Genomic DNA, 14,402 nt, shown 5'->3' on the forward strand with positions numbered 1-14,402 from the left:
GTTTATCTCTAGGCTTTCTATCCTGTTCCATTGATTTGTATTTCTGTTTTTGTGCCAGTACCATATCGTCTTGATTACTGTAACTTTGTAGTATAGTCTGAAGTCAGAGAGTCGGATTCCTCCAGCTCTGTTTTTTTCCCTCAAGACTGCTTTGGCTATTCGGGGTCTTTTGTGTCTCCATACAAATTTTAAGATTTTTTGTTCTAGTTCTGTAAAAAATGCCATTGGTAATTTGATAGGGATTGCATTGAATCTGTGGATTGCTTTGGGTAGTACAGTCATTTTCACAATATTGATTCTTCCAATCCAAGAACATGGTATATCTTTCCATCTTTTTGTGTCATCTTTGATTTCTTTCATCAGTGTCTTATAGTTTTCTGAGTACAGGTCTTTTACCTCCTTAGGTAGGTTTATTCCTAGGTATTTTATTCTTTTTGTTGCAATGGTGAATGTGATTGTTTCCTTAATTTCTCTTTTTGATCTTTTGTTGTTAGTGTATAGGAATGCAAGGGATTTCTGTGCATTAATTTTGTATCCTACAACTTTACCAAATTCATTGATTAGCTCTAGCCGTTTTCCCGTGGCATCTTTAGGATTCTGTATGTATAGTATCATGTCATCTGCAAACAGTGACAGTTTTATTTCTTCTTTTCCAATTTGTATTCCTTTTATTTCTTTTTCTACTCTGATTGCCGTGGCTAGGACTTCCAAAACTATGTTGAAAAATAGTGGCAAGAGTGGACATCCTTCTCTTGTTCCTCATCTTAGAGGAAATGCTTTCAGTTTTTCGCCATTGAGAATGATGTCTGCTGTGGGTTTGTCACACATGGCCTTTATTATGTTAAGGTAGGTTCTCTCTATGCCCTGGAGAGTTTTTATCATAAATGGGTGTTGAATTTTGTCAAAAGCTTTTTCTGCATCTATTGATATGATCATATGGTTTTTATCCTTCAATTTGTTAATATGGTGTATCACATTGATTGATTTGCATATATTGAAGAATCCTTGCATCCCTGGGGTAAATCCCACCTGATCGTGGTGTATGATCCTTTTAATATGTTGTTGGATACTGTTTGCTAGTATTTTGTTGAGGATTTTGCATCTATATTCATCAGTGATATTGGTCTGTAATTTTCTTTTTTTCTAGTATCTTTGTCTGGTTTTGGTATCAGGGTGATGGTGGCCTCATAGAATGAGTTTGGGAGTGTTCCTTCCTCTGCAATTATTTGGAAGAGTTTGAGAAGGATGGGTGTTAGCTCTTCTCTAAATGTTTGATAGAATTCACCTGTGAAGCCGTCTGGTCCTGGACTTTTGCTTGTTGGAAGATTTTTAATCACAGTTTCAATTTCATTACTTGTGATTGGTCTGTTCATATTTTCGATTTCTTCCTGGTTCAGTCTTGGAAGGTTATACCTTTCTAAGAATTTGTCCGTTTCTTCCAGGTTGTCCATTTTATTGGCATAGAGTTGCTTGTAGTAGTCTCTTAGGATGCTTTGTATTTCTGCGGTGTCTGTTGTAACTTCTCCTTTTTCATTTCTAATTTTATTGATTTGAGTCCTCTCCCTCTTTTTCTTGATGAGTCTGGCTAAAGGTTTATCAATTTTGTTTATCTTCTTGAAGAACCAGATTCTAGTTTTATTGATCTTTGCTATTGTTTTCTTTGTTTCTATTTCATTTATTTCTGCTCTGATCTTTATGATTCTTTTCCTTCTGCTAACTTTGGGTTTTGTTTGTTCTTCTTTCTCTATTTCCTTTAGGTGTAAGGTTAGATTGTTTTTTTGAGATTCTTGTTTCTTGAGGTAGGATTGTATTGCTATAAACTTCCCTCTTAGAACCGCTTTTGCTGCATCCCATAGGTTTTGGGTTGTCGTGTTTTCCTTGTCATTTGTCTCTAGGTGTTTTTTGAATTCCTCTTTGATTTTTTCAGTGATCTCTTGGTCATTTAGTAGCGTATTGTTTAGCCTCCATGTGTTTGTGTTTTTTATGTTTTTTTCCCTGTAATTTATTTCTAATCTCATAGCGTTGTAGTCAGAAAAGATGCTTGATATGATTTCAATTTGCTTAAACTTGCCGAGGCTTGATTTGTGACCCAAGATGTGATCTATCCTGGAGAATGTTCTGTGTGCACTTGAGAAGAAAGTGTATTCTGCTGTTTTCAGATGGAATGTCCTATAAATATCAATTAAATCTGTCTGTATCATTTATAGCTTGTGTTTCCTTAGTTTTCTGTCCATTGGTGCAAGTGAGATGTTAAAGTCTCCCACTATTATTGTGTTACTGTCAATTTCCTCTTTTATAGCTGTTAGCATTTGCCTTATGTATTGAGGTGCTCCTCTGTTGGGTGCGTATATATTTATAATTGTTATATCTTCTTTTTTGATGGATCCCTTGATCATTATGTAGTGTCCTTCCTTGTCTCTTGTAACATTCTTCATTTTAAAGTCTATTTTATCTGATATGAGTATTGCTACTCCAGCTTTCTTTTGATTTCCATTTGGAACATCTTTTTCCATCCCCTCACTTTCAGCGAGTTTTTGTGTCCATTCAGTGAGCCTGTGTCTTTTGCTTGGAGCATTTAATCCATTCACATTTAAGGTAATTATCAATATGTATGTTCCTGTTACCGTTTTCTTAATTGTTTTGGGTTTGTTTTTGTAGGTCCTTTTCTTCTCTTGTGTTTCCCGCTTAGAGAAGTTTCTTTAGCATTTGTTGTAGAGCTGGTTGGTGGTACTGACTTCTCTTAGCTTTTGCTTGTCTGTAAAGCTTTTGATTTCTCAGTTGAATCTGAATGAGATCCTTGCCGGGTAGAATAATCTTGGTTGTAGTTTCTTCCCTTTCATCACTTTAAGTATATCGTGCCACTCCCTTCCGGCTTGTAGAGTTTCTGCTGAGAAATCAGCTGTTAACCTTATGGGAGTTTCCTTGTATATTTGTCATTTTTCCCTTGTTGCTTTCAATAATTTTTCTTTGTCTTTAATTTTTGTCCGTTTGATTCCTTTGTGTCTCAGCTTGTTTCTGCTTGGGTTTATCCTGCCTAGGACTCGCTGCGCTTCCTGGACTTGGATGGCTATTTCCTTTCCCATGTTAGGGAATTTTTCAACTGTAATCTCTTCAAATATTTTCTTGGGTCCTTTCTTTCTCTCTTCTCCTTCTGGGACCCCTATAATGTGAATGTTGGTGCATTTAATGTTGTCCCAGAGGTCTCTTAGGCTGTCTTCATTTCTTTTCATTCTTTACTCTGCTCCTTGGCAATTATTTCTACCATTTTGTCTTTCATTTCATTTATTCATTCTTCTGCTTCAGTTATTCTGCTATTAATTCCTTCTAGTTTATTTTTCATTTCAGTTATTGTATTGTTTATCTCTGTTTGTTCTTTAATTCTTCTAGGTCTTTGTTAAACATTTCTTGCATCTTTTCGATCTTTGCCTCCATTCTTTTTCCGAGGTCCTAGATCATCTTCACTATCATTATTCTGAATTGTTTTTCTGATAGGTTGCCTATCTCCACTTCATTTAGTTGTTTTTCTGGGGTTTTATCTTGTTCCTTCATTTGGTACATAGTCCTCTGCCTTTTCATTTTGTCTGTCTTTCTGTGAAAGTCGTTTTTGTTCCACAGGCTGCAGGATTGTAGTTCTTGCTTCTGCTGTCTGCCCTCTGGTGGATGGCATTTAGCTCATTCTTAATCTCACTAACTCTTAAAGAAAAACAGAGAGAGAGAGAGAAATGGGTGTTTCTCACATAGAAAATTACCTGAGGCCTCAGCTGTACTCATTTTTAATGGAAGCATGACTCCTAACTGCTTCAGCATTGTAAGTTGTGAGTTGAGAGATGACAATCTGGGTGAGCTCATGGACTAGAATATTCCTATAGAGTCACCCCACAACATACTTAACTGGTGGTAATTCAGGTGTGTTCTTAGCAGAGAGACAAATTTTACAAATAGCACAAGCAATTCTCTTTTACTACATATTACATAATTTGTTATAAAGTATAAGATACTATACTTGTTTAGACACAGTATACACACGCATGAGTATGTACAGTAACTTATATATGGATACATTGCCGTATAGGGTATTGTACCCAAAGCCAAGCAAGCGCATTGCACTTTATTGGCCGTTTAAAGAATTTCCCAAGGATTGTTTTTTCCTTACATACCGATTATGGCAGCCTGTGGAAGATGTCAGTCTATAGAGACAGGGCATCTTGGTCTTCTAAGGCTCTGAAACCTTTTATCTGCTGGAAATCTGACATCTTGCTGAAATTCTTCACATTTCCTTAAACGTCTCATTGAACTTCGGTAATCACAGAGCCACCACGCATCTCCCTTTCTCCTGCCAGGCTTTGATCCTGAAGGAGCTGTCTGTGATCCGCGACCACGCGGGCAGCGCCTGCCTCCGGGAGCTGGATAAGAGCAACAGCCCCCTCACCATGGCTCTGTGCGGCTCTAAAGGTGAGTGCCCCCCTCCGGCCGCTGCTGTCACTGCGCTGCATGTGGGCTGGCTGGTTGTGTTCTAGGAAATGCGAGTCAGAACTTCAGGCCTGGCAATTCCCTGGCGGTCCAGTGGTTAGGACTCTAGGCTTTCACTGCCAGGGCCCGGGTTCAATCCCTGGTCAGGGAACTAAGATCCCACAAGCTGCGCTTCAAAAAAAACAAACTTCAGGCCTTTTGTTTATAAAGGCCTGAAGTTTTTTAAATAATACATAGAGAAAGAGACTTAATTATTTGCATTTTTAGAAGTCCAACTCCTTTGGAGAAACATTGGTCATGTGTGTGGGTTTCTGAGTTTGAGGGTGCTTTGAGTAAACTTGACGTTATTTTTTAAAGAAAAGAAAGAAAACCTGCGGATTTTTAAAATAGTATGTTTGATGATAATTAAAAACACTTAAATGTCATAGTTAGCCATAACCTGAAAGCATTAGGTTTCATGATACTGCACTCAAATTCAGAACCTCCTGCTTTTCCTGTTGCTGTAAATTTTTGACAGAATAAAGTCCAGTCTCTTTCACCTTGCTGCCTTTCACCCCATATTCTCCTACTCCCTGCTCCTGGTACGTACCCCACACTCCTTTCCTGTGTCTTTGCTTCCCACTCTCCCACCCACTTTGGAATTCCTCCCCCACGTCTTCTATGTCTACGTCATAATGTCCTCCAGATGTCCAGCTGGTTGCCGCTGCCTTCTGTGAGACTCCCCTGAAAGTCTTTCCTCCAGCCCCAAAGTTCTCATTCGCCCCTGAGCAGCTCTAGCCCTGCTCGGCTTTTCTTGTGTTACTGATAGCTCTACCCTGTGTTGCTCTAGTTCTGACTTTTACTGTCCCTAGACTATGAACTTGTTGAGGATAGGGGGCTGTGCCACGTATTCCTGTTTTATCCCACAGATCTGCTTGCGCTTCATTTAATGTCATTTTGGTAAATGAATGTTACATTCCTGACCTGCTTCCCCAGGTTCCTTCATTAACATATCACAGATGATTGCCTGTGTGGGACAGCAAGCCATCAGTGGCTCTCGAGTGCCAGATGGCTTTGAAAACAGGTCCTTGCCTCACTTTGAAAAACACTCAAAGGTAAGCAGTAGCGGATGAGGCAGAACTTTGAAGGACAACCTTCAGCAGTGCAGAAGAGAGTCACAGAAGCTCTGGGGCTGCCAACCAAGGGGCTCCTGGAGCTGGTGTATAAGGGTTGCGGCCGCTCGGGGTTATTCCCTCTGCAACCCAAACTTGAGTCCTGTAGAAGGAGCCTTGTTAAACTCAGAGCTGTATAACTTGAGTTTGGACCAAGAGGGTGGATTTCAGATTCCCATCCAACTTACATTAAGTGTTCAAAATGTGTACTTATCATACATGTGCATTCAATCTGTGTGCTCACTTGGGGGGCACTTACATAAAAGTATAAGGATTTTTAAACAGTGAACACCTAAAACGACCAGGAAGTTCCAGGTTTTCCTCTCTGGAGTTCTTAAACTCTGCTTGTAAATGACTTCTGGGTTCCATTGGCCCTCGTGGTCTAGACACTAGCGTCAGCAGAGCACAACTTAGAGCAGATTTGGTCACTTAGTAAATTCTGGTTGGAGTCAGCTGTGTTCACACTGAAGCAGAGATGCCCCAGCTGTACCTGCCCGGTGGAACTGTAGGATTTCTGTCCAGCCCCTCCTGGGGAGATAGGACTACTGTACTGAGAATGGACAGATACTCTCTGTATCGGGCGGCCTCAGGAACAACTCAGGTTCTCTGCCCAAGATCAGAAGTCACTAGGGGTCAGGCAACCAGCTGGTCACTGGAGTGGTACCTGACTGTGCTTATCTGGCTCATAGTCAAAGCCTGACCAATTAGGAAGAAATACCAGGGATATCCAGTGCTAGCCTTCAGAGTAGATGGTGCCTGCCTAGAAATGCCAGCTGCCCCTTAAGTGAAATAGGGAAGCAGGAGGTTAGCCTGTTCATCTGAGTTGTCCTCCAAGGAACACAGACCTATCCAGATCAAAGGCCATTTGGCATTTCATATGGTGTTTTATATATGTGTGTTTCTTTTACAGGTTGTTTTTTTTTTTGAGATACATTTCATTTATCATAATATTCACCCATTTAAAGTGTAGAGTTCAGCATCTTAGTATGTTCACAGAGTTGTATGATCATCATCACAGTCTAATTTTAGAATATTTTCAACAGCCCCAAAATGAATCCCCATAAACATTAGCAGCACACGGTTATGTTTTGGAGGTGGACAGGTCTGGCCCACAGGAAGGGTGTCTTGGGAGGAGTTGTTTTCCAGGGGAGGCGCAAGCTGTCACAGTCAGCAGGTTGCCCTCTGAGCCGAGGTTGGTAACTGCCTCCCTGGTCTAGGGGTAGCAGCCCAAGCTTTGGTTTCTCTCTCACGAGCCACCTGGCTGCCAGTGGCACCAGCACCAACCCTGGCTAGGGCCTCACCCTCCTTGTCTCAGGTAAGGATGGTCTGGGCTAAATTGTTTCTCCTTTAGGAAAGGACATAAAACATGAGAGTGCATTGGCTGGGTATTTCTAACCTGAAGTTGAGGCATTTTCTGATTTGAATGGGCTTTGGAATTGTGGACCTTGAACTTTTTTGTTAGATTTTTCTTTTTTTCCTACCTCTCTTTAGCTCCCAGCTGCCAAAGGCTTTGTGGCTAACAGCTTTTATTCAGGTTTGACACCAACCGAGTTTTTCTTCCACACGATGGCTGGCCGGGAAGGTCTGGTTGACACAGCCGTGAAGACAGCTGAAACAGGATACATGCAGGTAACCTGAAGAAATGTAGGCCATTAGCAGTGAAGCAGGATGGGGTCTGCAGATCTTGACTGCCGAGTGTTTGCTTATTCTGTACCTGAGCTCTAATTTATCCAGTCTTGGTATTTAAAAGGAAAAATTGAGAGATGTATGGTACCCTAGAAATAAACAACCTACAAAGGTAGTATGTTCCAAATCACACAATGTCCTTCGAATGATGAAGACCAGGCCGGAACCACATGTACCAAAGCATTGCTGGAGGAGAGCTTGGACCCAAGCGCATCCCAGGGCACGTCATCGAACCTCACTGAGCCTCTGATTGTTAATACACGGAGGTGGGGTGACAAATTGAGAGGGCTGTGCTTCTCACTGTGCAACTATTTATTTAACCCATTATTAATATCACTCCAAGGGACTCCAAGAACCTATTCCAGTGCCCGCAGGAGGGCTTGGACACACTTGGAGGGCTGGCTTTTTCTCCATTGTATGTACAGGTGTAAGATAGTAGTCTCCGGGGACAGGGCTGAGCTAGACACTCCTCTCTGCCTGTGCTTCTCAGACTGCCGCAGAAGTACCCCTGATGGCAGAGAAGTGAAAACACATCCTACCTTGTTCTTCCATAAGACCGCAAGGAAAGGATTTCTCTCCAGTGTCTAATTCTCATTTCTACTCTGTACTCCATAATCTATGTTTGTTTGTTCTTGATTTTTTGATGTATTTATCTACTTACAACACATGATGAAGTTAACAATCCAAGTTGCTAGGCCATGAACCGCTGTGGCTTTGTGTCCCTTTTCTCCCCACCGTGGATTGAGAAGCACGGCCCTTTGCATACTGGGAAACCAGGACTGATAAACCAGAGATGCGAATGAGTGAGCCAGAGCACACAAGGCTGATGAGGGCGAAATGGACCCGAGTCAGTACACACCTATTCCCATAACCTCGTCTGGACCTCCTGTAGCATCACTGATAACTGCTTCCCTTTCAATCATCTTTTGATGGGAAATTGCCCTTTAGCTTTGGCGTGTGCTGCTTTTGTCAGAAACCTAACAGCCTGTGAAATGCTTTTACCACTCTTGCCCAAATGTCTGTTGACTTTATTTTTTGTCTTTACCTTTTTTGAAGTGGAGAGTATGGCTTTCCCAGAGCAATGTGTTAGCCTAGAACAAATTAGTTGTGGCATGAGGGATTTTTGTTTTGAAGTTGCCTGGAGCAAGATTTCTTTCTTTTTAACTCCCTGAGCCCCCATCACATTGCTGGCTGGAGTGTTCTGCTGGTGGGAGGTTCTTCTCCCTAAGCAGACTTGAGAAATCACTGCTGCCTGCTGGTTCAAAAGCAATGCCATTCCTGTTCTCTCTTCTTCCCCCTCTGTCCCAGAAGGTGGCCTGCACCTGATCCTCTGTAATTCATATTGAAGTCCACAGGGGTCCTGGATTAAGTTGTGTTTAGAAATGCAAAGCAATTGCATTAATTTATACCTTAGGGAGACAGAGAGGGAAGGCGAAGCAGCCTAGGAAAACAGTGTTTGCAGAGTCCTTCGGGGGTGATGGGGTTTAAATTGCATGTATTCTAAAACACTGAAGTCCTGGAGGCTGGAGCATATTCTAAATCCCACTGCACAGGCTAATGAGGCCCTTGTGGGCCTGTTCTTACAGTCAGGGGACTCTTCTTAAGGGATTTCTAATAAAATGTTTTTATGTGATTAAAGCGCTGGTAACCTTGAAACTCAGAGTTGCAAATCTCCACCTCTCTATGCGTGACTAGTCTTCTCACAGCAGCTGAGCTTTTGTCTCCTCTCCTCCTTTTCCTTTAGAGGAGGCTCGTAAAGTCCCTGGAAGATCTTTGCTCACAGTACGATCTGACAGTGCGAAGCTCTACAGGCGATATCATCCAGTTCATTTACGGGGGAGATGGCTTAGATCCTGCAGCCATGGAGGGAAAGGATGAACCCTTGGAGTTTAAAAGAGTTCTGGACAACATCAAAGTAAGATTTAGCATCACATCTGTCAGTGTTTTCAAGGCCAGTTCTTTAGAATGGAGGTGCCCTTTGGCATAGCACACAGTTAATGCTGTCATATCTACTCCACCACTGAGTTAATATTTTTCTGTTTGTGTTCCTTTGCATAATTTCCCCCAAGTATTAAAGGAAAAATCGTTTCTCAATTTCAAAGTCTCGTTATTGGTAGTAATCAAATGCCAATAGAAGAGGGCTTTGTCTTCTTGTCTGTATCTAGTAAAGTGTAATAGAGACGGTGTTAAAGCCATGGGTGTGGAGAAGCAGGCGCATTTCACACACTTTAACCGGGGGTATAATTTAGAACAATCTTTTTGAGAGAGAGCTGGACAACACTGATCTGAATTTAAATGTGGGTGCCTTTGACCGACATTTAAATTCCACTTATAGGAATTTGCCCTACAAAAATGATCTAAATGTGCCAAGAATGTCCTTCCAGAATTGTTCACAGCAGACACAGACCATCAGTGGAGGACAGGTCAAAAAATAATACAGACTGCTCCGCCCATTAGGGTGACGTGCAACCATTAAAATTTTAGGGGAAACCCCATGAGCTTGGAGGTGGGGGAATATTTTCACTCTTGAAATTTGGGGCTCTTTTTAAAAAACAGCAATTTCTGATTTTAGTGCAAATCTGGGGTGGGGTGAAGGTTGGGGAGAAACGGCATGAAACCCACTGAATAGCCCACAAGCCTTTGTATAAGGTGGAGTATCAGTTTATCCCGTTTTCACCTTCATATTAAAGGTAGAGTCTACAATTTGTTTTGAAAGAAAAGACACATCACAGGTTGCTAAAAGCTCACTCTGAGTGAGGTTGTTTTGTCTCTTGTAAATCCCTTCCTCCAATACTGCCCCCCACATCCCTCTTATTTCCTTTTGATACCCAAGGCCGTCTTCCCGTGCCAGAGCGAGCCTGCTCTCAGTAAGAATGAGCTGCTCCTGACCGCTGAGTCCATCACGAAGAAGAATGAGTTTCTCTGCTGCCAGGACAGCTTCCTGCAGGTGAGCTCCGTGGGGCCATGCACCCGGCTCTGCTGTCACCAAGGAATTGTTCGCCAAGTGCCAGCAGTGCAGTTTATAAGCTGGGAGGGTGTTTATGTAAGAGTGTTTCTTGTTAAAAAATTTAAGACTGGCCCAGGCAGAGTCTCAGCAGTCAACATAAAGAATTTATCTCATGTCTTTCTTAGTTTGTCTTTTGCGCAAGTGTTTCCCTGGTAGAAGAAAAGCGCTTTAGTTAGAGAACTGATTTTTTTTTAACCCTGTCCCTGTCAACCCCCTACAACCCACTTTTTCATCCTGTGGGCCATCTCCTTCCTCGGTTGTTCTGAATCCCAATCATTTGTAATAGTAGTAGCATTGTTTTAATGCCATTTATTGTGTCTTATACAATAGATGATGTCATAGCATTTACTTAACACCATTATCATTTTAAATTTTTTTTTTTTTCTTACTGTAATGGGTTATAAATGCAGAGTCAGCCTCTTCCATTTTCTTCCAGGGACCTGTTACCTTGACATCCTCTTAAGGTTTTTTCAGTTCATTTTTATTTCACTGACCTGCTCCTTCCTGTTTATAATCATGGTTATGATCAAAAGCAGCGTGGCCAAAACAAAAAGCAAAAGGATACAGGAATCCGTACCTGGTTCCCTTTGTGTACTGATTGGTGATTCAGATATAGCACAAATGTATCCCTTGAAGTATATCAAAAATAAAAATAGTAAAAAACGTAAATAAGAATGTTTTAGTTAAAAGCGCTTCACTCCGTTCTTTAACATGACAAGATGTGAAAAGGTGAAAAAGAGACTCTTCCAAATCTTAATATATTTAAAATTAAGAGTCTGGCTAGGCTGAGTGCCTTTGTTTTGGTTTTGTTTCTTCACAGCTTTTCCTTTTCTTTTTTTTTTTTTCTTAAGTAACAAATGAGAAGTGTGATTTGATTTTTCTTCACGATTATATTTACTTTTTTATGTTTCTGTTTCTCCTTGAAGACCTTAACTGAGACAGGCTATGAGAAATATAACGAGGTAACGTGCTTACGTGCTGTGGCTGCCGAGCGTGGAGGAGTAGTTCTGCTGCACCCCAGCTGTCTGCCAGGCCCGGGGACCACAGATTTCTGTCCCGGTTCTGGCAAACAGGGCTTCCCTGTTCATCACCTTGGACTGGTCTTTTCTTGTCTTAGACGTGGTTTGACAGTAACCCCCTGACCAGCAGCACTTGTGGGTTCAATGAGCACTTGTTCAGCCGTCCCCTTGTGCTGTACGCCCCACAGATCACAGGGACACAGAGGTGATTGAACATGTCCTCACCCTCCAGTGGCTCACAATCCGGGCTCAGATTTGCCAAGAGGGTCCGAAATCCACTGGCCAGAGCAGATTTTTCTGAGCTGCTGAAATGCTGTCCGGCCATGGCCCGTGTCAGAGCCGAGGAGACAGAGGCAGCTCCTGGGTGGTGCTGAGCCCTGGCCCTGCCAGAGGCCGACAGCTGTGCTCACAGACGCACTGTGGACTGAGTGTGAGAGTTAGCTGCTGGTCAGTTGTGTGATTAACTGCCTGCCAGCTGCCGTGTTCTGAGTCCCCTTAGTATGCATGGGTTGGTCCAGCTGAATTCTTAGTAGCTTATTTCAGTTTTCATTTCCAAAAAGTGAGCTTTTTTCCTTTTAACCTAACTTCCAGAATATCTGCCCTAACTCTTGTGTAAGGGAAGTCATTCCTTTCAGCAAAGCCACCAGAAGCATGTCCACGTGGGTGGCAGCTGAAAACTGTCCTTTCCAGCACCTGAGCTGGGGAATGGTTTGAGGTGTGTGCTCTTGACTGCTCACGTGTGCGGAGTTTCTCAGACGAAAACCCCCTGGTCTGCTTGGCCTTGGGCTCTGGCATTCGAACGGCAACATCTGGTTAGCCTGTGCCTTGAACACCTGGCAATTGAATGGCAACATCTGGTTCAAGAGGACTTTCAGAAGTTCGCCCTAAAGGATACAACGTAGGCTCAGGGAGGACATCACCCATTTAAAGGAGGTTCTTAATACTGAATAATACAGGGGAAAAATTAAGTGGAAGTGGGTGTTATCGCTTTTGAAGATTCACAGTTTTAGGCAGAGCCACACCAGGAGAGACTGTCCCACTGCCCTCTCCAGCTCTAATTTCCACCTGTGGTTTGTAATAACTAACTGTATCTGAAAACGTGGCCTCAAGCCTGCAATTAATAAGTAAGCCTGGAGAGTTTCTCTTTAAAGAGTCTCTTGAGAATTTTCAAGTTCTTGTAAATTAGTAAAAGTCCTTTCTTAAATAAAAGTCTTTTCTGCCTAGAATGATGGCTGAGCGGCATGGTAACCCTCCACGTAGTTCCACGCTTTGTCAATGAGGAGAGTTGACCAACAAGGACAGTCATGGGAAACCTGTGTTCATGAGCAAGGGGCAGCCAAGATGTGGTAGATTCCACCCACGTAGCCCCCTGATCACCTGGGCTCCTAGGAGACAGACTGAAATGCCCAGTGGGCAAAGATGACATTGCAGAAAACCCCTGCCCTGAGAGCAGACTGTGGAGAAGGCATTTGACTTTGCAGAGGGGCCTCTTGTCTTGACCAAGCCCCTGACCTTATTCAGCCCGAGTGGCCTCTGCTCTAGAGCAATGCGGCCAGTGCCCTGCCGCCCCACAGGGAGAGCTTGCCAGGCTGGGCAGCAGCTGACTAAGAAGAGCTTGTGGACATGGACCATGTGGACCTCAGAAGTTTTAGTGGTTTGCTTTCAGAAAAGATAGTAACTAGAAATTGCTCGTTGGTCTAGGGGAGGCTAAAGAGATTTATTTTTGCAGTGTTAGGATAAAACCTGGCTAGTTAAGTGTTAAGCTCTGTGTAGGTGCCTTATGGCAGCAGTCCCCAACCTTTTCAGCACCAGGGAGCAGTTTCGTGGAAGACAGTTTTTCCATGGACGGGGGTGGGGAGGTTCAGGCAGTAATGCGAGCCATGGGGAGCGGCAGATGAAGCTTCGCTCGCTCGCCTGCCCGCCCGCCGCTCACCTCCTGCTGTGCGGCCTGGTTCCTAACAGGCCGGGGACTGGTAGCGGTACGTGGCCCAAGGGTCGGGGACCCCTACATTAGAGGATTTTGTTTTTGCAAAAGTGGGCTTCTGTTCAGTCTGCTTTTTGAAACATTCAGACAAAACTTGTGATGTTTTCAGCTACGTGATATAGGTTGAGCAGACTCTGGGCAGGCGTGCTGGTCTTCCTGGGGCCCCCCAGCCGGCCTCGGAATCAAGAGTCAAGACCTCATGAGGCTTTGCAGCCACTACAGCATGCATCCAGTCCTCAGGCCCGCCTGCTGGTCCCTCCGGGTGTGTGGATCTGCCCTCAGCCTGCCGCGGGAGCAGCTGCATGCCTGTAGTTGGCCAGAGCGCCCTCACAATTTGTCCAAAACCATTGAGGGGAATTATAGTCCCTGGAGGGCTGCTGAGGGGAAGTGCAGTCTGTCCACCCTTTCCCACATTCTCAAACATGCCCCGGGATCGAACCAGAGCAGCTGACGAGCAGCCTCAGAAGGACACCGCTACTGCGCGGGGCGTGCCATTAGCTCACTGAGAAGTGCTCTAAGAGTCAGTCCCGCGGTGCTGACCCCCTGGCAGCAGGACATGGATGGGTGTGGTTCATTAAAGCGTACCATACCCTCCGTGAGAACTCCCCGAGAGGAGATGCTAGCTGCTCCTGGTTCTAGGAGCGACCTTGAGGCTGGGTTTATGTCACAGACACACTATAGATTGTGAAGCAGATGGTTTTCCCCTTAGAGCAGCTTCCAGAAAACGTAGGCCTGTCGTCTCTCCGCGCCCTATGGATCCTCCACGTGATGTACCTCTCACCTCTTTCTTGCTCCATTTTGTCATCGTCCCGGGGCGTAGAGTACTGTTCTTAAATACAGTGGGAACAGCAGATATGCCGATGTTTCACTTCCAGCTTTGAGAGTGGTTTCCTGGAGACTTACAAAGTTCTGACTGTGTGGGGGAAGGGAGCATGATGGGGGACCAATGCAGAGCTCCGGGTCAGAGACAAAGCTGGGACTTGGGAGTGTTTCCTTTGAAATGAAGGCAAGTGTTTGAAATGTACATAGTGTCTACAAAACCATACTTCGTAGTATTTAAATTGACCAGAACAACTGCAGAAGAA

The 14,402-nt window shown here is 43.7% G+C and overlaps 1 protein-coding gene across 1 annotated transcript in view; it reads left to right on the plus strand.

Moving 5' to 3' along the window:
- Positions 1-14,402, plus strand: part of POLR3A (RNA polymerase III subunit A) — a 51,115-nt gene that overhangs the window by 24,764 nt on the left and 11,949 nt on the right. Inside the window, exons 17-21 of the mRNA XM_060034716.1 lie at positions 4,341-4,452; positions 5,446-5,564; positions 7,113-7,250; positions 9,052-9,222; positions 10,141-10,254. Of these exons, the coding sequence (XP_059890699.1) occupies positions 4,341-4,452; positions 5,446-5,564; positions 7,113-7,250; positions 9,052-9,222; positions 10,141-10,254 (654 nt within the window). The remainder of the gene's footprint in view (positions 1-4,340; positions 4,453-5,445; positions 5,565-7,112; positions 7,251-9,051; positions 9,223-10,140; positions 10,255-14,402) is intronic.

This window comes from Delphinus delphis, chromosome 16 (genome assembly GCF_949987515.2).
Source record: "Delphinus delphis chromosome 16, mDelDel1.2, whole genome shotgun sequence".
NCBI lineage: Eukaryota > Metazoa > Chordata > Mammalia > Artiodactyla > Delphinidae > Delphinus > Delphinus delphis.